The sequence below is a fragment of the Heterodontus francisci genome, chromosome 44 (genome assembly GCF_036365525.1).
Source record: "Heterodontus francisci isolate sHetFra1 chromosome 44, sHetFra1.hap1, whole genome shotgun sequence".
Taxonomy (NCBI): domain Eukaryota; kingdom Metazoa; phylum Chordata; class Chondrichthyes; order Heterodontiformes; family Heterodontidae; genus Heterodontus; species Heterodontus francisci.
This window is the reverse complement of record NC_090414.1, coordinates 18,940,099-18,967,993: the sequence shown is the minus strand read 5'-3', so window position 1 is coordinate 18,967,993 and position 27,895 is coordinate 18,940,099. Positions and strand designations below refer to the sequence as shown.

The 27,895-nt window shown below is 47.9% G+C and overlaps 1 protein-coding gene across 1 annotated transcript; it reads left to right on the top strand.

The window, feature by feature from the left end:
• Positions 1 to 69: 69 nt before the first annotated feature.
• LOC137355991 (tight junction-associated protein 1-like) lies at positions 70 to 27,895 on the top strand. Its single transcript, XM_068021692.1, has 9 exons — positions 70 to 84; positions 243 to 323; positions 933 to 1,090; positions 1,269 to 1,392; positions 14,334 to 14,362; positions 15,280 to 15,441; positions 20,560 to 20,626; positions 21,628 to 21,735; positions 24,543 to 27,895. Exons 1-9 carry the CDS (start codon positions 70 to 72, stop codon positions 25,710 to 25,712), a joined length of 1,914 nt encoding a protein of 637 aa, XP_067877793.1. The 3' UTR covers positions 25,713 to 27,895.

Sequence of the window (27,895 nt, the reverse complement as noted above, 5' to 3'; positions counted from 1 at the left end):
ATTCTGAAGTGAGCGAAGGTATTACATTTAATGCAAATAGTAAGATCGTGAGACCCATTGCAGAGGAATATGTATGTAGCTCTGGTAAATGCAGGACCAATGCTTCTCAACATAATTTAACTAAATGCTCCTGGGGACGAGGTGTAAAACCAGCATATTCCAGAACTGATTATGCATTGCTGATTAACACAATAATGAATTAATTTTGCCCATAACACCCTTTTTTTGTGTGCTGATTAAAGGAGGAATATTGGTCAGCACATTCAGAGGACTCTGCTGTCCTTCAAATAGCAATGGGTGACGCACAAGCAAATGTTTGCATTGTACGTTTCAAAGCAAAATAAAATAAAATGGTTATTTCTTTCTGCTTTCCTCCTGCAAAAAAGATGGCAGGGATTTACAACCTACAGCCCATCTACAAAGAAATTCCCCCCATTAATTAGCCTCTGAGCGATTACATGATCGGTCTTAACAGTTTGTTTTCATTTACCTCTGGCTATGGAAATTAGAGCTTTTATGTCTTAAAGGGACAGGTTCCTGTGCACAGTTCCACATTAGCAGAGTAATAAATTGTGTATTACATGGTCCAACGCTCCTGTCCCAAGAAAGTACAAATGGGAGACCAAGTGCTCCATGCTCATTTCATATAATTGAGAAGAAAGATTTGTATTTATATAGGGCCTTGCGTGACCGCGGCATGCCACAGCACTTTGCAGTCAATTATCCACTTTAGTGTAGTCACTATTGTAGGAAATGCGGTCGCCAGTTTGCACGCAGCACGATCCCATGGTCAGCAATGAGATAACGACCAGATAATCATTTTAGCGATGTTGGTCACGGGATAAATATTGACCAGGGCACTGAGGAGAACTCCCCTACTGTTCAAGATTTGGGATCTTATTTGGTCCACCTGACCTTCGCACCTCTGATAGTGCAGCACTCCCTCAGTACTGCACGAGACCATCCGAGATTTTGTGCTGAAGTCTCTGGAGTGTGACTTGAACCTGCGACCTTCCACCGCAGAGGCAAGTGTGCCACCCAGCTGGCACCTGTGTTATAAGACAGGTAGCCCCCTGACCCGCTGCTCCCAGTGAGGAGTGTTGCTCAAAGAGAGAGGGTCCCAGGAGATCAAAAATGTCCAGCTCTTCATTTTCCTTTCATTAAAATGAAACAGACTTCGGAATTGTGAGTTCCCGAGATTATGAAGTTAATAAAACATGACTTTAATAGCTTTGTTGTTAGTACACTGTCAATTATTTCTCACACAGATGTACACAGTATCACAACCGTAACAGTGCAGAAGGAGGCCATTCGGCCCATCGTGTCCACACTGGCTCTCAAAGAGCAATTCCCTCCGTTCCATTATGCAAAACAGTACACAATTCTGAGAAAGTGAGTGTAAAGTTTCTTATATGGATTGATTGTTTACTGGAACAGATTGTCTTTTTGCTTCTCTTAAGCAATTGTAAGATTTCTCCCCGTAACCCTGCACATTCTTTTCATATAACAGTCTAATTCCCTTTTGAATGCTTCAATTGAACCTGCCTCCACTATGTTCTTGGGCAGCACATTCCAGACCTTAACCACACGCTGTGTGAAAAAGTTTTTCCTCATGTCACTTATGCTTCTCTTACCAAATACTTTAAATATGTGCCCTCTCATTCTCGATCCTTTCACGAGTAGGAACAGTGTCTCTCTATCTACTCTGTCCAACCCCCTCCTGATTTTGAATTCCTCTATCAAATCACCTCTCGGCCTTCTTTTCTCCAAGGAAAACAGTCCTAACTTCTCCAATCTATCTTCATAACTGAATTTCCTCATCCCTGGAACCATTCTCGTGAATCTTTTCTGTACTCTCTCCAACGCCCTCACGTCTTTCCTCAAGTGCGGTGCCCAGAATTGGACACAATACTCCAGCTGAGGCCGAACTAGTGTCTTATACAAGTTTAACATAACTTCCTTGCTCTTGTACTCTATGCCCCTATTAATAAGGCCCAGGATACTGTATACTTTATTAACTGCCCCCTCAACCTGTCCTACCACCTTCAATGACTTATGCACATATAAACCCAGGTCCCTCTGATCCTGCACCCCCTTTAGAATTGTACCCTTTATTCTATATTGTCTCTCCATGTTCTTCCTACCAAAATGAATCACTTCATATTTCTCTGCACTGAACACCATCTGCCACCTGTCTGCCCATTCCACCAACTTGTCTATGTCCTTTTGAAGTTCTACACTGTCCTCCTCACAGTTCACAATGCTTCTAACTTTAGTACCATCTGCAAACTTTGAAATTGTACCCTGTACACCAAGGTCCAGTCATTAACATATATCTGTAAAAGCAAGGGTCCCAACACTGACCCCTGGGGAAATCCACTACAAACCTTCCTCCAGCCTGAAAAACATCCATTAACCCCTTCTCTTTGTTTCCTGTCACTCAGCCAATTTCGTATCCATGTTGCTACCGTCCCCACACAAACCCACAGAAGCTCTAACAAAAAAAACATAAATATTGCCTCAATAAAATTGTTGGAATTTGTCTGAAAAACAGGTACTGAGCTGCAAGCACTATAAGCTAAAGCAAAATAATCCCTCCGATAGCCGATTGGCACTGATGGATTAGGTTCCCTGGACATTTGTAGACTGCTAAATCCAAATTCAGTTCAACGTCATGGCTCTGGGCAAAAATAGCAAATCCAGTTGCAGGCTTTATAGGAAAGCCTGAGGCCTGTAGGTGCAAACTTAAATGAAGGAATTAATGGCACCTTGCAATTCAATGGATGTGCTTTAATCAGGTTGTTGTGCAATAGGTAATAAGTGCTTTGTTTAAAACCCTAATTTTGGACATTAGAAACATGCAGTTACTGAGAAGTAAAATGGGAGCTAAATGCAGAAGGCATTTTGAGCAATTTATGGGATGATTGTCTGCTTACATAGGCGAAACTCGGAAATGTGGGTGTAGCAATTTACAATGAGAATAAGTTCACACAAAAACATGGTTCTATCAATTATCTTAAACTCTAGTTACCAACCCTCCTGCTAGTGAGGGAAGGTCACCGGAGACGCAATCCGACCAACAGCCAACATGTAATTTCTCCCTGTCATTCGCCAAGTTCTGATTCCATCAGTCAGTTCAATTTGCTCGCTTCAGTAGAGCTTGGCAGATGCCGCTAAGTCTTGACTTAATGGGGACAGGGAGATCAATAAATCACTCTCTGTTTTATTTCACAGTGGCTGAATATATCAAAATCGATGCAGTGCCTAGAAGAACACAAATATCCAGTCGCCAGTGGGCAATTAGTCAATGATTCGCTTTTTGTTATCACTGAAAACTTTTGGCCACAGAATGGAATTTAACCATTAAGCCATTGCCATCGTTGTGAAGTACTTGGGAGTCAAATCTGTCAATTGAAATTTCCTAGGGAGGTGGGTTCTCCCAATCAGCCACCATAGCGTCGGCGTAAATCCCAGATCAAACACGTAAGCCACCAATCTTCCGCTGATAGCACAGCTGATCAGGAGAATCCTGAGAGAACTCACAGTGACTGTCCCCTCCTACACGGCCTTTTGCGCTTTGATTTGGCCCATTCCCTCCCCGTTCTGAAGGCATAGGAAGACCATTTTTCACTCCTGCGCTCCCCGGCTTATGATTTTTTTTTTTCCGCTCGCACGCTGTGCTGTTTGGGATTTCGGGACCTGGCAAGTGCAGAGGTCAGAAGTCCCAGCCACTGACCCTTGCTGACGTTACAGTCTTGTTGGCATCAGTGGACGTCTGCTGCCTTGGCCATGTAGCCACTGTTCTTGCGGGAATTTAACAGTGACATAGCCAACAGGCTATTCAACCACAGTGCCTTTCCTTGACCTCGCCCTATGTGTACAGGTGGGTACTGGGTAGTGGTGTGACTCTGGCTGAACACTTTTACCTTCCTTGCCTCTATCTCCAGGACAAAACTCCGGGCCATTAATATAGGACAGTCACTAAGAAATCCAATCAGGAATTCAGCAGTCACTTCTTTACCCAGAGAGTGGGGAGAATGTGGAACTCGCTACCACATTTACTGGTTCCCTCCCTCAAGCTCCCCTTTACTAATGCCCTCCCTCAATTCCCCCATTCACTAGTTCCCTCCCTCAATTCCCCCATTTACTAGTTCCCTCCCTCAAGCTCCCCACTTACTGGTGCCCTCCTCAATTCCCCCATTTACTAGTTCCCTCCCTCAATTCCCCCATTTATTGGTGCCCTCCCTCATGCTCCCCACTTACTGGTGCCCTCCCTCAATTTCCCCATTTACTGGTGCCCTCCTCCAATAACCCACTTACTGGTGCCCTCCCTCAATTTCCCCATTTACTGGTGCCCTCCCACAATTTCCCCATTTACTGGTGCCCTCCCACAATTTCCCCACTTACTGGTGCCCTCCCCAATTCCCCCATTTACTGGTACCCTACATACGAACATATGAATTAGGAACAGGAGTAGGCCACTCAGCCCATCGAGCCTACTCTGCCATGGCTGATCTGATTGTAATGTCAACTCCACATTCTCGCCTACCCTCGATAACCTTTTACCTCCTTGCTTATCAAGAATCTGTCTACCTGTGCCTTAAAAATATTCAGACTCTGCTTCCACCGCCTTTTGAGGAAGAGAATTCCCAAGACTCACGATCCTCAGGAAAAAAAATTTCTCCTCATTTCTGTTTTAAATGGATGACCCCTTATTTTTAAACAGTGACCCCTAGTTCTAGATTCTCCCACAAGTGGAAACATCCTTTCCACATCCACCCTGTCAAGACCCCTCAGAATCTTATATGTTTCAATCAAGTCATCTCTTACTCTTCTAAATTCCAACGGATACAAGCCTAGCCTGTCCAATCTTTCCTCATAAGACAGCCCACCCATTCTAGGTATTAGTATAGTAAACCTTCTCTGAACTGCTTCCAACGCATTTACATCCTTCCTTAAATAAGGAGACCAATACTGTACACAGTACTCCAGATGTGGTCTCACCAATGCCCTGTATAACTGAAGCATAACCTCCCTACTTTTGTATTCAATTCCCCTCGCAATAAATGATAACATTCTATTAGCTTTCCTAATTAAATGCTGTACCTGCATTCTAACCTTTTGCGATTCATGCACTAGGACACCCAGATCCCTCTGCATCTCAGAGCTCTGCAATCTCTCACCATTTAGATAATATGTTTCTTTTTTATTCTTCCTGCCAAAATGGACAATTGCACATTTTCCCACATTATATTCCTTTTGCCAGATCTTTGCCCACTCACTTAACATTTTAAAATTCCCTTTGTAGCCTCCTTATGTCCCCTTCACAACTTACTTTCCTACCTACCTTTGTGTCATCAGCAAATTTAGCAACCATACCGTCAGTCCCTTCAACCAAGTCATTTATATAAATTGTAAAAAGTTGACGCCCCAGCACTGATCCCTGTGGCACACCACTCGTTACATCTTACCAATCAGAAAATGACCCATTTATGCCTATTCTCTGTTTCCTGTTAACTAGCCAATCTTCTCTCAATGCCAAAATGCTACCCCCTGCACCATGAGCTTTTATTTTCTGCAATAACCTTTGATGTGGCACCTATCAAATGCCTTCTAAAAATCTAAGTACAGTACATCTACTGGTTCCCCTTTATCCACAGCAAGTGTTATTTCTTCAAAGAACTCCAATAAATTGGTTGGACATGATTTCCCTTTCACAAAACCATAAACTCTGCCTGATTACCTTGAATTTTTCAAAGTGTCCTGCTATCACGTTTTAATAATAGCTTCTAACATTTTCCCTGCAACAGATGTTAAGCTAAGCTAACAATTATATGCTTCTTAAAAATTTGCTACTATCTTTAACTTATTTAGTTAACTATGGAAGGTGGGTCCTCCCCTTAGGATTTTTCTTTCTCTTTGGAATGTGTATTTTCTGAGTATTCTGAAATATCCCCTTAAATGTCTGCCACTGCATCTCTATTAACCTAACCCTTAATCTAATTTTCCAGTTCACTTTAACTAGCTCTGCTTTCATGCCCTCGTAATTGCCCTTATTTAAGTTTAAAATACTAGTCTTCGACCCACTCTTCTCTCCCTCAAATCCTCCCTCAATTTACTGGTGCCCTCTCTCAATTCCCCCATTTACTGGTGCCTTCCTCCCCGATTTATCCCCTTTACTGGTGCTCTGCCCCATGTTCCCCCATTTACTGGTACCCTCCCGCAATTCCCCCATTTTTGTACTGTATTCAAACAATAGAATTGCTGTGTGAAGTTACAAGCGTTGTTTGAGGGAAGGAGTTAAGGCCAAACACTCACTCCAGCATTCCTACACTTCTTTCTGTGACCAATCAGAGATGCTCCTCATGTTCTGATGTCTCATAAGTGTTCAAAATCAACTTTGGAACAAGAACCACCTGTATTTATATAACATAACAAACATTCCAAGGTGCTTCGGATGCTCGTGTAATCGAACAGAATTCGTGATCAAGCCATTTGAGATATTTGAACAAATGCCCAAAAGCTTGGTCAAAGAGGTCGGTTTTAAGGAGTGTCTGAGAGGAGGAGAGACAGGCGGAGAGGTTTAGGGAGGGAATTCCAGAGCTTAGGGCCCCCAGGCAGCTGAAGGCACGGCCGTCAGTGGTGGAGCGATCAAAATCAGGGATGCCCAAGAGGCCAGAATTAGAGGAGCCCAGAGATCTCAGAGGGTTGTAGGGCTGGAAGAGGTTACAGAGATAGGGAAGGGGGGGGGGGTTGGGGGGGAACGAGGCTATAGAGGGATTTGAGCAATTAAGCCATTTTCCTCCGTCTTCTCCAGGAGAATATTTTCCGTTATCAGACTTAAATAGTGAATGGTCTCTCACTTTTATAGCCAGGGTACAATACTAATGGTCTTAGAAGTTAGGTCAGTCTCAAGCTTGCACCCATCAGTCTTAAACATTGACCCATTTGTCAGCAGGGTCTGGGTCACTCAGAAAATACCTCGCACCTGAGTATTGTCAATGTTGATCTCTACTGGTCTTTAGAGAGAGGGGGCATTTTTAAAACTCCAGTCATGCACCAGAAGTCAGTGATGCTGCAAAAAAAAAAGGGCAGGGGACAGGAGAAAACTGTAAAAATGGGCAAAAGCTGCTGTGAGACTCTTCTCACTACCGGCAGAGTGAAGTCCACCAAAGTAAGCGAGCATGTGTGTGTCCATTGTTATTTTTGGAACGCTACGAGGAAAGGAACTTCTGATTGTACCGTGGCATAGTCATTATGTTACTAGACTAGTAGCCCAGAGGCTCAGGCTAATGATCCAGAGAAATTAGTTCAAATGACACCTCGGCAGCTGCGATATTTAAATTCAATTCATTAAATAAATCTGGAATTAAAAACTGGTTATCAGTAACGGTGACCATGAAACTACCGGATTGTCGGAAAAACCCGTCGAGTTCACTCATGCCCTTTAAGGGAAGGAAATCTGCCCTCCTTACTTGGTCTGGCCTACATGTGACTCTAGGCCCACAGCAATGTGGTTGACTCTTAACTACCCTCTGAAATGACCACTTAGTTGTAAACAAGAAGGCAGCTCATCACCAAGGGCAATTAGGGATGGGCAATAAATGCACTGCCCGCACCTTATGAATGCATGAAAAAAGACAAGTGTATTTCATCACACTTGGTGTCCTGAATCTGAGTTACCCTGGAATAAAGCAGCTTGTGAACCATGTCAACAACACTATGTCTCATGTTAACTCACTCTGCCTTTAGTGAGACAAAGGAGTGAGAGTGCTTAGAATCACAGAATAGTACGGCACAGAAGAGGCCATTCGGCCCATCGAGCCTGTGCCAGCTCTTTTGAAGAGCAATCTAGTTAGTCCCACTCCTCCCCGCCCCCACCCCCTCCCCGCCCCCACCCCCCCCCCCCCCCCCCCTCTCCAGCTCTTTCCCCATATCCTTGCAATTTCTTGCATGGGAATCTAGCCCACTTCACAAGGGAGTTGTATCGTTAACAGTCCCGGGTCTTGCTAGCCGAATCGGAGGCACACCGCAGATGCTGGAAGTCTGAAATAAAAACAAAACGTGCAGGTAAACACTCAGAAGGACAGGCAGCATCTGTGGAGAGAGAGAAACATTTCAGGTTGGTGACCTTTCATCAGAACTGAATGAAGTTAGAGATTTAACAGTTTATAAAACAGGACAGAGGGAGGGAGAAAGTGGAGGAGGAAGGGGAGGGAAAAACAAAAATGGGTATGTAAAAATACAGGCAAAAGGGATAGGGAGATGCAATATAGACTAAAAGGTACAGTTCTAAAGAGTGTATAGGGACAGAGGGATCTTTAAAGGAAGCAGGACACATTAGGAGAGTAGTCAGTAAAGCATATGGGATTTTGGGCTTCATAAATAGCGGCATTGAGTACAAAAGCAAGGAGGTTATGCTGAACCTTTATAAAACTCTGGTTAGGCCCCAACTGGTGTATTGTGTCCAGTTCTGGTCACCACACTTTAGGAAGGATGTGAGGGTCCTTGAGAGGGTGCAGAGGAGATTTGCCCGAATGGTTCCAAGGATGAGGGGTTTTAACTACAAAGTTAGGTTGGAGAAGCTGGGGTTGTTCTCCTTGGAGCAAAGGAGACTGAGGGGAGATTTGATAGAGGTGTACTGGATTATGACATATTTTGATAAGGTAGACAAAAAAAAACCGCTGTTCCCATTAGCTGATGGTACAAGGACTAGGGGACGCAGGTTGAAGGTTTTGGGCAAGAGATGCCGGGGGGATGTGAGGAAGAACTCTTTACGCAGCGGGTGGTAATGACCTGCAACTCGCTGCCCATGAGGGTGGTGAAAATGGAGACAATGAATGATTTCAAATGCAAATTGGATGGGCAGTTGAGGGAAATAGACTTGCAGGGCTATGGGCATACAGCAGGGGAATGGGACCGATTGGATAGCTGTACAGAGAGCTGGCATGGACTCATTGGGCCAAATGGCCCCCTTCTGTGCTGTTATGCTGGTGTACTCAGACTGGCCAAGAGAGTGTGGGAAAATGGCGCACTGACACGGAACACAAAAGTCCGAGTGTATCAGGCCTGTGTCCTCAGTACCTTGCTCTACGGCAGCGAGGCCTGGACAACGTATGCCAGCCAAGAGCGACGTCTCAATTCATTCCATCTTCGCTGCCTTCGGAGAATACTTGGCATCAGGTGGCAGGACTATATCTCCAACACAGAAGTCCTTGAAGCGGCCAACATCCCCAGCTTATACACACTACTGAGTCAGCGGCGCTTGAGATGGCTTGGCCATGTGAGCCGCATGGAAGATGGCAGGATCCCCAAAGACACATTGTACAGCGAGCTCGCCACTGGTATCAGACCCACCGGCCGTCCATGTCTCCGTTATAAAGACGTCTGCAAACGCGACATGAAATCGTGTGACATTGATCACAAGTCGTGGGAGTCAGTTGCCAGCATTCGCCAGAGCTGGCGGGCAGCCATAAAGACAGGGCTAAATTGTGGCGAGTCGAAGAGACTTAGTAGTTGGCAGGAAAAAAGACAGAGGCGCAAGGGGAGAGCCAACTGTGCAACAGCCCCAACAAACAAATTTCTCTGCAGCACCTGTGGAAGAGCCTGTCACTCCAGAATTGGCCTTTATAGCCACTCCAGGCGCTGCTTCACAAACCACTGACCACCTCCAGGCGCGTATCCATTGTCTCTCGAGATAAGGAGGCCCAAAAGAAAGATGACTCAAAAAATGCTTAAGGGAGCGACTGACACCAGGGAAAATGAGTAGATGCCTGAGGAAGGACGGATTTGTAACATCAACCCATTTCTCCTCACATATTTACCCTTTCCATAACTTGTGTAGACCCAGTTCCGATCTCTTCTGCTGCCTTCCTCCAATTTCCCTCAAGCACTAGGATGCGCAAAGGATAGCAAGCCAGTCCCAACAGATTGCTTCGCTCCTGACACAGTTTAGTTCTGATCTGCTGATGGGATCTTCAAAAATAATTTTACCTTGTGTTCCCAATTCAAAACCTGATGGCACATCTCTGGTTCCCGTCTGGTTCACCTTCCCGTCTCTGGTTCCCTGATTCTCTACCCACCCCTCTACCTCCAAAGCCCCCAATTCCTCACCAGCAAACCCGATCTAACTTCCCAGGCCCTTCTTCTCTGCATTTCCAACTGCCATCATTAATTCTGTTGGCAGTAGCTTAACCTCAGTCTAATAATTCTCATCCTTGTTTTCAAATCTCGCCATGGCCTCGTCCCCTCCCTATCTCTGTAACCTCCTCCTCCAGCCCTACAACCCTCCGAGATCTCTGCTCTCCTCTAATTCCGGCCTCTTGCACATCCCCCGATTTTCATCACTCCACCATTGGCAGCCGAGCCTTCAGCTGCCTGGGGGCCTAAGCCCTGGAAGACCCTCCCTAAACCTCTCCCTCTCCTTCTTCCCAATGCCTAAAACCTATTTCTTTGCCTAAGCTTTTGGTCATCTGCTCCAATATCTCGTCAAGTGGCTGGGCGTTAAATTCCATTCGATGAACTCTCCTGTTAATGGTGCTCTATAAATGTAAATTGCTGTTTTTAAAAAAAAAGTGCAATGACTTACGATGAGCAGTGACACAGGAGATTTGCTAATTGTCAAAAACAACCACTTTAAGGTGGTTCAGGTGTTGTGCAGCTGTTTATTAGTGCTTTATAGGTCTCAAGACCTCATCATCCTACTTTTTAACCTTTAGTTTAGCAATCGAAACCGATGGCAAAAATAAACTTTCAAAGATGAGTTAAACGATCGAGCCGCTTGGTCGCCATGACTTGCTTGCCAAAGAGAAGATGGCCGAAAGGATTTTCGCTCATTTTGGAGACGTTTGGACACGGGTTAGACCAGTTGCTGGAAGAGCCCCTTCGAAGGTTACCAGCCATGCTTCCCCATCCCAGGATTTATGGTTGAAATAGCAAGGGCTGGTCACACAATGGCTGTCAAGGCCAGTAGAGGAAATTGCTTAATGATGTTCGTATACTACACATTTGCCTGGTTAAACTACCTAGTCTCAGTCATAGTCAGTAATTCTGAATTGTTGAAATCCCACGCATGACTGGACGCTTATTTCACAGTGATATGTATTGGCAACTGGTTCCACTGTACAAATCCATTGTCACTTTAATGATCTGAAATCGCCTGTTGGCTTTACCTGCGGAGAGACAAAGAGAGAGGAAGGGTTATTCTGTGTCATTTCAGGAGCACTATATATATATAGTCTAATGCGATGGGCTGCCTTAGAGGGATCCATTTGGGATGTGATTGAGGGAGAGTTTTATAACAGGCAAGAGAGCAATCGCCACTCCGCTGGGGACAGTCCCGATGGGATGGAGGTACCAGCTGGTCAGCGAAAAGTGATGGAGAGATTTTTCAGCCCAGTTCGTCAGCGGAGATCGGAGAGAGGTCGGGCAAGCAACAAGGTGGACCTGAGGGGGCAGGGCGGGATGGAAGGGAGGAATTACACGCTCTTGTATTCTTCGCTTTCTTCTACATCCTTGTCTTCGGAAGGCAGCGTTGAGGAGGACTCCTTCACAGTCCAGACACAACTGGGCACAAGGGAACACTCTCAGTCATGCGTGGATGTGCGGACATTTCGAGAGAGCAATATGGGCTCGGATCGTCTAGCCTATTCGAAGCTCAGAAGCAAGAGTGAAGACAGATTATTCCAGGAGGAGGCGAAGGGCCTTGAAGGTGTTACATTATACAAACCGGGCGGGTTGAACCAAAGTGCAGAAATCCCAACCCCCCGACGGCTTGATTGTTCGGCTCACAAGCCCAAGCGAGGGACCATAAAGAACGGGTTGAGAACTGACAACCTACAGAGGGCGAAGTCTATGGAAGTCATTGCATTAAAGCTCCTCCATGGCCCCAGCACAGCTCCTGACCCCACTGCAAAGGGGCTAGCTGCTCTCGGGGCCTCGAGCAATGCAAGGAAGCATAAAGACAACCAGAGGACCAACATGGAGCAAACGGCGGCCAAAGAGAGGCTCACGAAGCAGAAAGTGAAGTTTTCTGAGTTCCTGGACGAAATCACAATGCAAGTATTAAGCCCGGCGAATCTCAATTTCTTAAGCGTGAAACCACAGGGTCTGGGATCAGGACGGGGAGTGAGAGGGGACGGGAACACCAACAAGAATCATAATATCAAGGCTGGTACTCTACAGGACAACAACGCCTGGCAAGAGGAGATACCAGTGCGACATGGGGCAGACAGGAGAGAAAGTGGCAGACAAAGCATCAGCCCTGATGTCTGCTCGCCATCCAGCAGGCAGCCCGGAAATCATAGGGTCACAGACTCAATTGCAAGCCAGCAACGTAGCTCCGAACACCAACCAAAAGACGAAGGCTGGAGGGACATGGGTGGCAATAGGAGCTCCGAGCAGAGCCCAGCCCGGACGAGGCTGAACCCGTCAGCTGCCAGGTGCCGCTCCAAACCGAGTACCAGCGCGCCCGCAGGCATCACTTTGCCCCTTGAGCAGGATCCAGCGCTGCCCCAACAGAGCGCCCCGCCTGCCAGTTACCATTACAAGGAAGGCGGTAGCAGGCTCACGGATTCGGCCTCCAGCCTTGAGAAGTGCCCAGCTCGCAGTGCGCAGCTGGGAATGCCCATCGCTTGCAAATACACCGACTCCAGCTCTAGCCCTGAGGAGACCTGGGCCACGGAGGGTCAGCGCCAGGCCACGGGCAGAGACGGGGGTGGCACCAACGGCTGCGGAGCCAAGGTAAAAAGAAAAGACTTGCATTTATATAGCACCTTTCATGATCTCAGGACGCCCCAAAGTGCTTTGCAGCCAATTAAGTACTTTGGTTTTTGCAAATATCAAGTTGTTGAAAGGTTCTGCAATGGCCTGCGCTGCTCAAGACCCAATTATAGTTGCTTGGGTCCTTGCTGCACCTCGTGCAAACAGGCATTCGTCATGGGTAGTGTGGGCAGGAGGACAATCAGATATCCAGCACCGAGTGAGTGGAGAGCGGTCAGGCAATGGGTACCCTGGTTCGTCTGCACCCCCCCCCCCCCCCCAACCCATTTCCGAGATGTATTTGCTTGGACAGGGGTGCATAGCAGTGTGGAGGGAGATGTATGTACCTGCCTCAGTGGGTAACCCTTTTGCCTCTGAGTTTGAAGGTTGTACGTTTGAGGCCTGCTCCGGAGGCCTGAGCACAAAATCCAGGCGGACACTCCCAGTGCCAGTACTGAGGGAGTGCTGCACTGTTGGCGGTGCGGTCGTTCAGATGAGGCATTAAACTGAGGCCCATCTGCCTTCTCAGGTAGGCATATAAGACCCCCCCCGCACCCCCCCCCCCCCGGTGCTTTTTGATAACAACTTATATTTATAGAGCACCTTTAATGTAACAAAACATCCCAAGGCACTTTACAGAAGCATTAGAGAACAAAGTATGACACCGAGTCACAAATGAAAATACTAGGAGAGATGACCGAAAGCTCGGTCAAAGAGGTAGGTTTTAAGGAGCATCTTAAAGGAGGAAGGCGAGGCGGAGAGGTGTAGGGAGGGTATTCTAGTGCTTGGGGTCCAGGCAACTGAAGGCGCGGCCACCATTGGTGGATTGATTAAAATGGGGGGGGTGTTCAAGAGGCCAGAATTAGAGGAGTGCAGAGATCCTGGAGGGTGTAGGACTGGAGGAAGTTACAGAGATAGGGAGGGGTGAGAGTAGAAGAGCAGGTAAATTCTCCCTCGTGCCCTGGCCAGTATTTATCCCGCAACTAACATCACTTTTTAAAAAAATTTCCCGGTCATTATCACACTGCTGTATGTGGGATCTTGCTGTGCGCAAATTGACTGTCGCATTTCCTACCTTCCAAGTGTACTTTTTTTTTCATTTGTTCATGGGATGTGGGCATCACTGGCTAGGTTAGTATTTATTGCCCATCAACTGAGTGGCCATTTCAGAGGGCATGTAAGAGTCAACCGCATTGCTGTGGGTCTGGAGTCACATGTAGGTCAGACCGGGTAAGGACAGCAGATTTCCTTCCCTAAAGGGAATGGTTTCATGGTCACCACTAGACTAGCTTTTTAAATTCCAGATTTATGAATTGAATTCAAACTTCACGGTCTGCTGTGGTGGGATTCGAACGCATGTCCCCAGAACATTAGCCTGGGCTACCAGTCTAGTGACATTACCACTACAGCACTTCCTCCCACCTCCCAAGCTCTAAAAGACTGACGTTTACTTTCAATCCAAAAAAAAAAGGCTTGAGTTAGCAGAGGTTTAATCAGTGGAATAAGTTCATTACCATAAAGGTTCAAAGGTTGGCAAGATGTAGACAATAATCAGTTCTTCTGTCTCTCTTTAGGAGCTGCTGACAGACACTCATCACCTAAAGTAAGTGTTTGCTCTCTTTAAGCCCCTTAGCCTCTGTAACCACCACATACTTTTAGACTTGAAATGAAAGTTCTAGGAACAGGGAAAAGCCATTAACAGGCTGTCACATTAATTTCAACTCTTCCGTACCTGCATTCTCATTATAATCCCAATCCTTTCTGCATAAAAGCACATTGACTGACCTTCTCCACTCTCTATCGGGGATCATATTCATTACTCGGAATTACATTGAGTCTGCAGTACAGAGACAGGCCATTCGGCCCAACTGCTCCGTGCTGGTGTTTACGAGCCTCCTCCCACCCCCTCTTCATCTCATCCCATCAACATCCCCTTCTATTCCTCTCTCCCTCATGTGTTTATCCAGCTTCCCCTTAAATACATCGATACTATTCACCTCGACCGCTCCCAGTGGGAGCGAGTCCCACATTCTCCCCACTCTCTGGGGAAAGAAGTTTCTCCTGAATTCCCGATTGGATTTATTAGTGACTATCTTTTTAATTTATCAATCCTCACAGACACCTGCCCTTGTATTTTTCGTACCTTTTGACGGTAATCCTGTGGCATTAATTTGGATCACATTAAGAGCCAAAATTCTTCCACGATTGCACGCTATGTTTCATGCGTGTGAATGATGCTGGGATGACCTTGACTTTAATTTTCGGGGTTAAAGAGGGAATGTGCTGCGTGAGGTTCACACTTGCCTTGCGGCCTGATCGTTTACGCCAATGAAAGTGGCAGGAAATTTAGGTGTAAATTGACACGGGAAAAGGAACGGATGTAATTTCCGCATTGACCTCCCACCCCCCCCACCCCCCCCCGGCCCCCACCGCCCACTACATGCCCCAACCCCATAAGCAGATGGCTGGCAGCTGTTAGAGTGAGACGTATGCTAACATCGGCCTGCCTTGTCCGTCAAGGTTTTTACAGGAGGAGAACGAGGATCTGCAGAGATGCCTGGCGCGTGCCACCTACAGAATGGCGAAAATGGACTCGGACTTCAAAGCCAGCCTCGGGTGCCTGGAGAGTGAGCTACAGCGGGCGCGGGCGGACCTGGGGCACCTGAGGGAGAAGTTCTGGAGGTAAGTGACATACCAAAGCGAGCCAGATTTGTCCCTGAAGGCACTTGTGTCTTACATAAATACTCCCACCCATTATCCACAGTGGAATCACTCTCAGCTGGTACAGGCAGTGCAGGAGATAAATGGATCCAGTTTTATGAGTCATGAAGTCATTTATGGCGCAGAAGGAGGCCATTCAGCCCATCGGGTCCCAGCCAGCTCTCCACTGAGTTATTCACTCGATCCCCGTAGCTCTGAATGTTTATTTGTTTCAAGTACCCATCCAATTTCCTTTTGAAATCATTCATTGTCTCCACTTCCACCGCCCTCGTAGGCAGCGAGTTCCAGGTCATTACCACCCACTGTGTAAAAAAAGTCCTACCTCACATTCCCCCCCTGCATCTCTTGCCCAAATCTTTCAACCTGTGTCCCCTAATCCATGTAGTTAAAGGAAACATTGTCTATCTTATCCAAGCCCGTCATAACTATGTACCCAAATCTCCCCTCAATCTCCTTTGCTCTAAGGAGAACAACCCGAGTTTTTCCAACCTAACCTTGTAAGTAAAATCCCTCATTCCTGGAACCATTCTGGTAAATCTCCTCTGCACCCTCTCAAGGACCCTCACATCCTTCCTGTAGTGTAGTGACCAGAACTAACCAGAGCTTTATAAAGGTTCAGCATAACCTCCCTGCTTTTGTACTCAATACCTCTATTTATGGAGCCCAAGATCCCATCTGCTTCATTAACCACTCTCTCAATATGTCCTGCCACCTTCAAAGATCGATGCACATGCACTCCCAGGTCCCTCTGTTCCTGCACACTCTTTAGAACTGTGCCATTGAGTTGATATTGCCTCTCCCTATCCCTTCTGCCAAAATGCATCAGCACACGCTTGTTGTTGGAGAAAAATCCAGATTATGCCCAATTATTCAACAAATTCTCCGGACGCAGACTTTGAGAATAAACACTTTATTCATGATATCATGGGGGGGCACACCTTACCTAAAAGCGGTCCAGTGCCACTCCACAGAACAAAGGAAATCCACAACGGATATACAGTTACTCAGCCCATTCCCGGCTGGACACAATCCAATCAGAACGGTTATTGATTACATACATTACACATAGTACCAATTAGATTACTCATTAGGCATCATGTGGCAACGTGATCAGCCAATGCAAGCCCCTGATCACCAATTGATGAGCTCAGGCCCTATCAATTATCCTGGAGTCTTCCAACTGTCACTTTTAATTGGGCCTGCATTCCTGAGGGTTTCGCGCAGTCTGCAGTTACACTGATAAGTGGGGCCCCCTTTTGGTATCTGTGCCATGCTGTACCAAGCTCCAACTGTGAACTAACTAATCTGTCCCACAATGCCTCGGATCAAATACTCCATTTTGTACCAATATGTAGCTATACTTTCAACTCATATATGAAAGAATTAATGTATACGTATTCACTAGGATTATATTAATCTACTTACTCAAATAACAGTTATAGAAGCAAAAGCTCAGCAAACTTCTCCCACACTTGTCTGTATTAAATTCCACCTGCCAATGTTCTGCCCATTCTGCTAGCCTATCTATGTCCTGTTGCAGGTGGTTCATATCATCCTCACTGTTGGCCACTCTTTTGTAATGAATCTCCTGCCGCTCGCCAGACCTGATGTGACTGGTCACTGAATGCACCAGAGAACCAAGAGGGTACAATTATCAGGAAAGACTGAACTGAGAGACGACCTGATAGAGGTCTTTAGGGTTATGAAAGGGTTCGATCGGGTAGACGTGGAGAAGGCGAGACCGGAACGAGGGGGCCATCAATAAAGACCGCCACTAATAAATCCAATCGGAAATTCAGGAGAAACTTCCTTACCCGGAGAGTGGGGAGAATGTGGAACTCGCTACCACAGGGTGAATAGTATCAATGCATTTAAGGGGAAGCTGGATAAACACATGAGGGAGAAAGGAATAGATGTTGATGGGGTGAGATGGAGAGTGGGGTGGGAGGAGGCTCGTGTGGATCAGAAACACCAGCATGGAGCAGATGGGCCGAATGGCCTGTTCTGTGTTGTGCAATTCTGGATAATTCCCTGCACTGAGGCAGACTCAGCCAGGATGTGACTAACCCACTCTCATCATTTTTTTAAAGTAATTTCCCAAGTATAACCATTTACAACTTCATCACCTTCTTCTAAACTAGAAAGTTCCAATTTACAATGTATTTACATCACAGATATAGGCCATTCGGGAATGGCCATTCAAGTTTCGGGAAACTTGGATAACGAGGGATATTGTGAGCCTAGTCAAAAAGAAAAAGGAAGCATTCGTAAGGGCTAGAAGGCAGGGAACAGACGAAGCCCTTGAGGAATATCAAGAACGTAGGAAGGAACTTAAGCAAAGAGTCAGGAGGGCTAAAAGGGGTCATGAAAAGTCATTGGCAAACAGGATTAAGGAGAATCCCAAGGCTTTTTATACCTAAATAAAGAACAAGAGGGTAGCCAGGGGAAGGGTTGGCCCTCTCAAGGACAGAGGAGGGAATCTATGTGGGGAGCCAGAGGAAATGGGCGAGGTACTAAATGAGTACTTTGCATCAGTATTCACCAAAGAGAAGGACTTGGTGGATGATGAGTCTAGGGAAGGGAGTGTAGATAGTCTGGGTCATGTCGTTATCAAAAAGGAGGAGGTGTTGGGCGTCTTGCAAAGCATTAAGGTAGATAGGTCCCCAGGGCCTGATGGGATCTACCCCAGAATACTGAGGGAGGCAAGGGAAGAAATTGCTGGGGCCTTGACAGAAATCTTTGCATCCTCATTGGCTACAGGTGAGGTCCCAGAGGACTGGAGAATAGCCAATGTTGTTCCTTTGTTTAAGAAGGGTAGCAAGGATAATCCAGGAAATTATAGGCCAGTGAGCCTTACGTCAGTGGTAGGGAAATTATTAGAGAGGATTCTTCGGGACAGGATTTACTCCCATTTGAAAACAAATGAACCTATTAGCGACAGGCAGCACGGTTTTGTGAAGGGGAGGTCGTGTCTCACTAATTTGATTGAGTTTTTTGAGGAAGTGACGAAGATGATTGATGAAGGAAGGGCAGTGGATGTTATCTATATGGACTTCAGTAAAACCTTTGACAAGGTCCCTCATGGCAGACTGGTACAAAAGGTGAAGTCACACGGGATCAGAGGTGAGCTGGCAAGATGGATACAGAAGACAGAGGGTAGCAGTGGAAGGGTGCTTTTCTGAATGGAGGGCTGTGACTAGTGTTGTTCCTCAGGGATCAGTACTGGGACCTTTTCTGTTTGTAGTATATATAAATGATTTGGAGGAAAATGTAGCTGGTCTGATTAGTAAGTTTGCAGACGACAAAAAGGTTGGTGGAGTTGCGGATAGTGATGAGGATTGTCAGAGGATACAGCAGGATATAGGTCATTTGGAGACTTGGGTGGAGAAATGGCAGATGGAGTTTAATCTGGACAAATATGAGGTAATGCATTTTGGAAGGTCTAATGCAGGTGGGAGGTATACAGTAAATGGCAGAACCCTTAGGAGTATTGACAGGCAGAGAAATCTGGGCGTACAGGTCCACAGGTCACTGAAAGTGGCAACACAGGTAGATAAGGTAGTCAAGAAGGCATACGGCATGCTTGCCTTCATCGGTTGGGGCATAGAGTATAAAAATTGGCAAGTCATGTTGCAGCTGTACAGAACCTTAGTTAGGCCGCACTTAGAATATTGTGTGCAATTCTGGTCGCCACATTACCGGAAGGACGTGGAGGCTTTGGAGAGGGTACAGAAGAGGTTTACCAGCATGTTGCCTGGTCTGGAGGGCATTAGCTATGAGGAGAGGTTAGATAAACTCGTATTGTTTTCACTGGAACGACAGAGGGGGAGGGGCGACATGATTTACAAAGTTATAAGCGGCATGGACAGAGTGGATAGTCAGAAGCTTTTTCCCAGGGTGGAAGAGTCAGTTACTAGGGGACATAGGTTTAAGGTGAGAGTGGCAAAGTTTAGAGGGGATGTGCGAGGCAAGTTCTTTACACAGAGGGTGGTGAGTGCCTGGAACTTGCTGCCGGGGGAGGTGGTGGAAGCAGATACGATAGCAACGTTTAAGAGGCACCTTGACAAATACATGAATAGGATGGGAATAGAGGGATACGGGCCCCGGAAGTGCAGAAGGTTTTAGTTTAGGCAGGCATCAAGATCGGCGCAGGCTTGGAGGGCCGAATGGCCTGTTCCTATGCTGTACTGTTCTTTGTTCATTCGGCCCATCCGCTCCGTGCTGGTGTTTAAGTTCCACATGTGCCTCCTCCCACCCCCTCTTCATCTCCCCCCATCAACATATCCCTCTATTCCTTTCTCCCTCATGTGTTTATCCAGCTTCCCCTTAAATGCATCGATACTATTCACCTCAACCACTCCCAGTGGGAGCGAGTTCCACATTCTGCCCACTCTCTGGGGAAACGTCCTCCAGCCTTTCATCATAACTCACTCACTAGGGGATAGGCTTTGGGTCTCTTTACAGGAATATAGGAACAGGAGGAGGCCATTCAGCCCCTCAAGTCTGCTCCATTCAGTTAGATCACGGCCAATCTGTATGTTAACTCCATCGACCCACCTTGGTTCTGTGAGCCTTAATCCCCTCACCCAGCAAAAATCAATCAATCTCAGTTTTGAAATTTCCAATTGACACCCCCTCCCCAGTCTCGACAGCTTTTTTGGGGGGAGAGAGTTCCCGATTTTCACTCCCCTTTGTGTGAAGAAGTGCTTCCTGACATCACCCCTGAACGGCCCTGGCTCTACGTTTAAGGTTCTGCCCCGTTGTTCGGGACTCCCCCCCCACCCACCAGAGGAAATAGTTTCTCTCTATCGACCCGATCGAATCCTTTAATCATCTTAAACCCCTCGATTAAATCACCCCTTAATCTTCTGCACTCGAGGGAATACAAGCCCAGTCTGTACAACCCGTCCTCGTAATTTAACCCTTTCAGCCCCGGTATCATTCTGGTGAATTTCCCCGCCCCTCACCCCAAAGCCAATGCATCCTTCCTAAGGTGGGATGTCCTGAACTGCTCACAGTAACTCTAGGTGTGGTCTATCGGTGAACTATCTGACATATACATTGTGCTTCATCCCACAGGCTACAGGAGAATTTTTCCAGTACACAGCAAGTCAATGAGTTTATGGAGGAAAAACTCGACACGATCGTGAGTCACTGATGCTCTTGCTAGTTTCTCACGCATGGGAGGAGTGTGCAACAAAGGGTGATGACGAGAGTGTTAGAAGGGGAGACGGTGGCGTAGTGGTAATGTCATTGGGCTAGTAATCTAGAGGCTCAGGCTGGGGACATGGGTTCAAATCCCACCAGCATAGAATTTAAATTCAATTAATTTTTTTAAAATCTGGAATTAAAAGCTAGTCTCAGTGATGGTGCCATGAAACTATCGTCAATTGTCGTAAAAACCCATCTGATTCTCTAATGCCCTTTAGGGAAGGAAATCTGCCGTCCTTACCCGGTCTGGCCTACATGTGGATCCAGCCCACAGCGATGTGGTTGACTCTTAACCGCCGTCTGAAATGGCCTAGCAAGTCACTCAGCTTGCATTTATATAGCATCTTTCACATGGGAAAACGTCCCAAGGCGCGTCACAGGAGCGTTATCAAACAAAATTGGACACTGAACCACGTGGGGAGATTTTAAGATCTGTGACCAAAAGTTTGGTCAAAGAGGTCGGTTGTAAGGAGCATCTTAAAGGAAGAGAGAGAGAGGCGGAGGGGTTTAGGGAGGGAATTCCAGAGCTGAGGGCCTCCAGGCAGCTGAAGGCACGGCCGCCAATGGTGGAGCGATCAAAATAGGGGATGCGCAAGAGGCCGGAATTGGAGGAGCGCAGAGATCTCGGACGGTTGTGGGGCTTGAGGAGGCTACAGAGGGGGGCGAGGCCATGAAGAGATATGAAAACAAGGATAAGAATTTTAAAACCGAGTCATTACAAATCGGCCATGAGCTAATAGGATGGCAGAGCAGGCTCGAGGGGCTGAATGGCCTACACCTGTTACATTCCTACAAGTTTTGGGTTGGGAAATAAAACTGATGAAATGTCCAACAATTAAGAAGCATTTAACACTGTCACCAGCCATGCATTTGCCACTGTGATTCACTAACCATTTATACCAGGCCCTGTTTAATATGAATTTGTCACCATTTCAGTCTCAAAACATGGAAACAGAGAGAAAAAGCCTAAAGCAGCAGATATCCGAGCTGATCAACAGGCTGACTAGTGCCCAGAGGACCAGCTGCGCCCTGGAAAATATTAATGTAAGTCCCCTTGTTAAACCAAATAAAGAGATTATTGATGCTTGAGGGAAAATAAATATGTATCAATCCCAAATTAATCCCACTGCCCCACTCTCTCCCCACAGCCCTGTATCAATCCCAAACTAATCCCACTGCCCCGCTCTCTCCCCACAGCCCTGTATCAATCCCAAACTAATCCCACTGCCCCGCTCTCTCCCCACAGCCCTGTATCAATCCCAAACTAATCCCACTGCCCCGCTCTCTCCCCACAGCCCTGTATCAATCCCAAACTAATCCCACTGCCCCGCTCTCTCCCCACAGCCCTGTATCAATCCCAAACTAATCCCACTGCCCCGCTCTCTCCCCATAGCCCTGTATCAATCCCAAACTAATCCCACTGCCCCGCTCTCTCCCCATAGCCCTCTATCAACCCCAAACTAATCCCACTGCCCCACTCTCTCCCCATAGCCCTCTATCAACCCCAAACTAATCCCACTGCCCCACTCTCTCCCCATAGCCCTCTATCAATCCCAAACTAATCCCACTGCCCCGCTCTCTCCCCAGAGCCCTGTATCAATCCCAAAGTAATCCCACTGCCCCGCTCTCTCCCCATAGCCCTGTATCAACCCCAAACTAATCCCACTGCCCCACTCTCTCCCCATAGCCCTCTATCAACCCCAAACTAATCCCACTGCCCCACTCTCTCCCCATAGCCCTCTATCAACCCCAAACTAATCCCACTGCCCCACTCTCTCCCCATAGCCCTCTATCAATCCCAAACTAATCCCACTGCCCCGCTCTCTCCCCAGAGCCCTGTATCAATCCCAAACTAATCCCACTGCCCCACTCTCTCCCCATAGCCCTGTATCAATCCCAAACTAATCCCACTGCCCCGCTCTCTCCCCATAGCCCTGTATCAACCCCAAACTAATCCCACTGCCCCACTCTCTCCCCATAGCCCTCTATCAACCCCAAACTAATCCCACTGCCCCACTCTCTCCCCATAGCCCTCTATCAATCCCAAACTAATCCCACTGCCCCGCTCTCTCCCCAGAGCCCTGTATCAATCCCAAACTAATCCCACTGCCCCACTCTCTCCCCAGAGCCCTGTATCAATCCCAAACTAATCCCACTGCCCCACTCTCTCTCCATAGCCGTGTATCAACCCCAAACTAATCCCACTGCCCCGCGCTCTCCCCATAGCCCTGTATCAATCCCAAACTAATCCCACTGCCCCGCTCTCTCCCCATAGCCCTGTATCAATCCCCAAACTAATCCCACTGCCCCACTCTCTCCCCATAGCCGTGTATCAATCCCAAACTAATCCCACTGCCCCACTCTCTCCCCATAGCCCTCTATCAACCCCAAACTAATCCCACTGCCCCACTCTCTCCCCATAGCCCTCTATCAACCCCAAACTAATCCCACTGCCCCACTCTCTCCCCATAGCCGTGTATCAATCCCAAACTAATCCCACTGCCCCGCTCTCTCCCCAGAGCCCTGTATCAATCCCAAACTAATCCCACTGTCCCACTCTCTCCCCAGAGCCCTGTATCAATCCCAAACTAATCCCACTGCCCCACTCTCTCCCCAGAGCCGTGTATCAATCCCAAACTAATCCCACTGCCCCGCTCTCTCCCCATAGCCCTGTATCAATCCCCAAACTAATCCCACTGCCCCGCGCTCTCCCCATAGCCCTGTATCAATCCCCAAACTAATCCCACTGCCCCACTCTCTCCCCATAGCCGTGTATCAATCCCAAACTAATCCCACTGCCCCACTCTCTCCCCATAGCCGTGTATCAATCCCAAACTAATCCCACTGCCCCACTCTCTCCCCATAGCCGTGTATCAATCCCAAACTAATCCCACTGCCCCACTCTCTCCCCATAGCCTTGTATCAATCCCAAACTAATCCCACTGCCCCACTCTCTCCCCATAGCCCTGTATCAATCCCAAACTAATCCCACTGCCCCGCTCTCTCCCCATAGCCCTGTATCAATCCCAAACTAATCCCACTGCCCCGCTCTCTCCACATAGCCCTGTATCAATCCCAAACTAATCCCACTGCCCCACTCTCTCCCCAGAGCCCTGTATCAATCCCAAACTAATCCCACTGCCCCACTCTCTCCCCATAGCCCTGTATCAATCCCAAACCAATCCCACTGCCCCACTCTCTCCCCAGAGCCTTGTATCAATCCCAAACTAATCCCACTGCCCCGCTCTCTTCCCATCGCCCTGTATCAATCCCACATTAATCCCACTGCCTCACATTCTCCCCATAGCCTGGTTCATCCTCTGTTTCATTGATTTATCCACATTTCCTTCAAAAGGTGCCACCTCCTGTGATAAAGCATCCCAGGTTCCAACAACCCTCTGTGTAAAGGAATTTCCCCTAGCTCCTCACTGTGACAATTTTAAATCGATACCTACACTTCAATGACTCACCAACTGGAGACAATAATTTCCCTCTAATATCTGTATCAAAATCATTCATAATCAAAAAAACTCAACGAAACCACCTTTTGGCAATTGCTGGTCTACACGGGACTCCTCATACCGTACCTTATCTCACCTGATCCTTATATTCCTTCTTCATCTGTTTATCCCTCTTCCCCTTAAATGCAACGATACTATTCACCTCAACCACTCCCTGTGGTAGCGAGTTCCACATTCTCCCCACCCTCTATGCAAAAAAGTTTCACCTGAATTCCCTGTTGGATTTATTAGTGTTTATTTGATATTAACAGGACCTTGGTCTGGACTCCCCCATATATTTAGCTTTGTGTTCTTATGTGTCTTTCTTCTTCCATATAACCACCTCATCAGATTCCTTCTCTGCTGCCGGAGATGGTCTCCCAACATGGACGTGAGGAACTGGAGACCAGCGTTAATCCCCCGTCATTTCTGGATGTCACTATCTTCACCCCACCCACCTCCTTTATGGACGAAGGGCCTGAAACAGATGCTGGAGCCCGCAGTCACTCTGAATGCCCAATTTCGAGTGCAGCGGTACCTGTGGCAGGACTGCACTGTCAGGTGGGCACCGTCCTGGAAGATAATGGGTCCTACCGTCCGGAGGAGCAGGGGTCCACCACCAGCCAGGAGGAACCAACCAGGCCATTGAGGACAAGTGGAACTTCAGCTCCTCGCGGGCGCACGCTTTTCACTTCATGGAAACCCTGCCTTAAAGCCAACCCTCCACTGGAATGGTTTGAGGCGCTGAAAGGAAATGAGTCACGGGCAGCTGGAGGGGAACCAGAGGCGGGACACCTGCCCTCAGCTGGCAGGTTTGCAGCCCGTCATGATGACCCCTTTGGCCCCATTGCCCGGGAGCAACAGCTAACGGCGGCCCTGAGCGTGACGAACGAGGGAGGGCGAAGAGAATTCAATCCCAACAGGCAGCAACCTCCACGTTACGGGAAAGACATGGATCCAAAGTCACACTATTTGCTGAGTGGCCCCTGCGGGGTGGTCAGCAGTTCTGCAGGCTCGGAGGACGAGGCAGTGGGCAGCTGGAGCAAGATCTTTGCAGGCAAGGTCCCAGCCAGTGTCGTAAGAGGCCAAGAGCTTGACCACCATTCGCTGCTGAGTGACTTTGTGAAGACATTCCAGACCAATGGGAGCACTTCGCTGTGTGGCTCAGATGGAAAGGCTGTGAGAGGTGATATTGGGAACCACTTGACGTCCCCAGGGCTACTAGGAGCCAACTGGGACCCTTCACCCCAACCCAGCCTTGCAGATAGCAAACGCTGGGCCAACCAATGGGGTGAGGAGATTGGCTACCAACTCTTTGAGGTAGGCGGCTGGAGCCGCGATGACGATGCACCGTGGAGACCGCAGGAGGGTGTAAGGGCTGTCGGAGGCGAAGAGCAGCCGAGAGGAGACCTGGGAGCAATGACAAGGCCAAGACCATCTGCTAAGCACCGTCCAGCCACAGCTCCCAAGCCACGTATGGGCCAGCTGCCAGGGACTAGACCTTCTGAAGACTCCGCATGACTCCCACCATAAGAAAGGCGACTCAGGGAGATGTGTCAAGAGAGTCCGGCCAACAGCAACTGTGCTGTAACCCGTCCATCTCGTAAATATAAATGACCTGACACGGTCTGATTGGGCAGCAGTGGAGAAACGTTATTGGAGCTGCCTCGTTAACTGTCCACTTTTCTGCCACAGCTAAACATGCAGGGCGTTGTACACCAATAGTATCCGAACATTGGTTGGACCAACCATGTGAAAAGCTAATCGATGAGATTGATCAGATGGAAAGGGACCTGCAATAACATTATCATTCTGCAGGTGCAAGAAGCAATCTCCGCCATGTGCCACAAACTACCGAGTTATATCTTTTTTTTTATGACTTTAGATCGAATGAATTGGTGTCAGATTTGCTATATCTTTAAGCGTTCAGAAGTGCAGTTGATACAGGAAACATGGTTTTCAGTTCCATTCGCGACTCCTCAGATACTGAAGCAGTCCGCGCCCACATGCAGCAAGACTGGACACCATTCAGGCCTGGACTGACAAGTAATTTTCGTGCCACACCAATGCCAGCCAATGACCATCTCCAACAAGAGAGAATCTAACCATTTCCCCTTGACATTCAATGGCATTACCATCGCTGAATCCCCCACTGTCAACATCCTAGGGGTTACCATTGACCAGAAACTGAACTGGACCAGCCACATAAATGCTGTGGCTACAAGAGCAGGAAAAGAGCTGGGAATTCTCATCGGGTAACTCACCTCCTGACTCCCCAAAGCCTGTCCACCATCTACAAGGCACAAGTCAGGAGTGTGATGGAATACTCTCCACTTTACTGGATGGGTTCATCTCCAACAACACGCAAGAAGCTCGACATCATCCAGGCCAAAGCAGCCCGCTTAATTGGCACCCCATCCACAAACATTCACTCCCTTCACCACCGACGCACAGTGGCAGCAGTGTGTACCATCTACAAGATGCCCTGCAGCAACGCACCAAGGCTCCTTCGACAGCACCTTCCAAACCCGCGACCTCTACCACCTCGAAGGACTAGGGCAGCAGATGCATGGGAACACCACCACCTGCAAGTTCCCCTCCAAGTCACACATCATCCTGACTTGGAACTATATCGGCCGTTCCTTCACTGTCGCTGGGTCAAAATCCTCGGACTCCCTCCCTAACAGCACTGTGGGTGTACCTACCCCACACGGACTGCAGCGGTTCAAGAAGGCAGCTCACCACCACCTTCTCAAGGGGAGATTAGGGATGGGTAATAAATGCTGGGTCTAGCCAACGATGTTCACGTCCCATAAGTGAACTTCTGTAATACACACTCGTCATCCATGCCAGGAAAGGATATTGCTTCACCCATGTACAGAGATTGTCTTGGGAAGTGTACAAAAGACTGATCTCTCCAAAATCCTTGCAGACGAATGGAATCCATGAGAAATCCATACTGGAGGAGAGTTGATTGGAAATATGCAGTGAGACTGCACTCCTGTAATGGGACCTCTCTAGCAGCTAGTGTGGATCTGAGGATTGGAGTTACGATGTCAAACCCCTAAGCCCGATCAGTGCCAATGTCTTTCTCCACACACAGTCTCACTGAAGCTTCCCCTTAAACTCTTAAGGACTGATTCCAGCTTTATGTTTCTCTGAATAATTGTATTGTCAGTATTGTGCTGTCATTGGGTCTGCTTCCGTGTGATTGGTTGGCATCCTACAAAAGATGATGGACCCACAGCAAACAATCCATTTAGGTAGGGTGTCTTCACTTGCGGCACCTCTGCTGATGGGCTGTGAAGGCCAGTCCTTGAGGGGCAGGTTCTGCCGCAAGTGCCGCACGTGAAGCTGCCAAGTGGCGCCGCGAGTTGTTGTTTTTGACGTTGGCGCCTCTGTTGCCAAGCTGCTGTAGCCACTGGTCACCGTGGTAGTGCGCACCAGTCCACAGGATGTGTCGCCATTTCCCTCTTTCGCCAGCTCGCGACTCCCAGGTGCGATAGTCGACATTTAGGGCCTTCAGGTCACGCTTGCAAGCATCCTTGAAGCAGAGCTTTGGGCGCCCCACTGATCGTCTGGTCCCGGCTACCTCACCATACAGAAAGTCCTTGGGTGTGCGACCGTCTTCCATCCTACGGGCGTGTCCGATCCACCAAAGCCGCCTCTGTTTGGTTAATGCCAACACACTTGGGAGCTCGGCC

Coding starts and splice junctions, on each gene's coding strand:
- LOC137355991 (XM_068021692.1), top strand. Junction 14,363..15,279: donor ACAGACACTCATCACCTAAA/GTAAGTGTTTGC, acceptor TTGTCCGTCAAG/GTTTTTACAGGAGGAGAACG. Junction 15,442..20,559: donor CTGAGGGAGAAGTTCTGGAG/GTAAGTGACATA, acceptor TTCATCCCACAG/GCTACAGGAGAATTTTTCCA.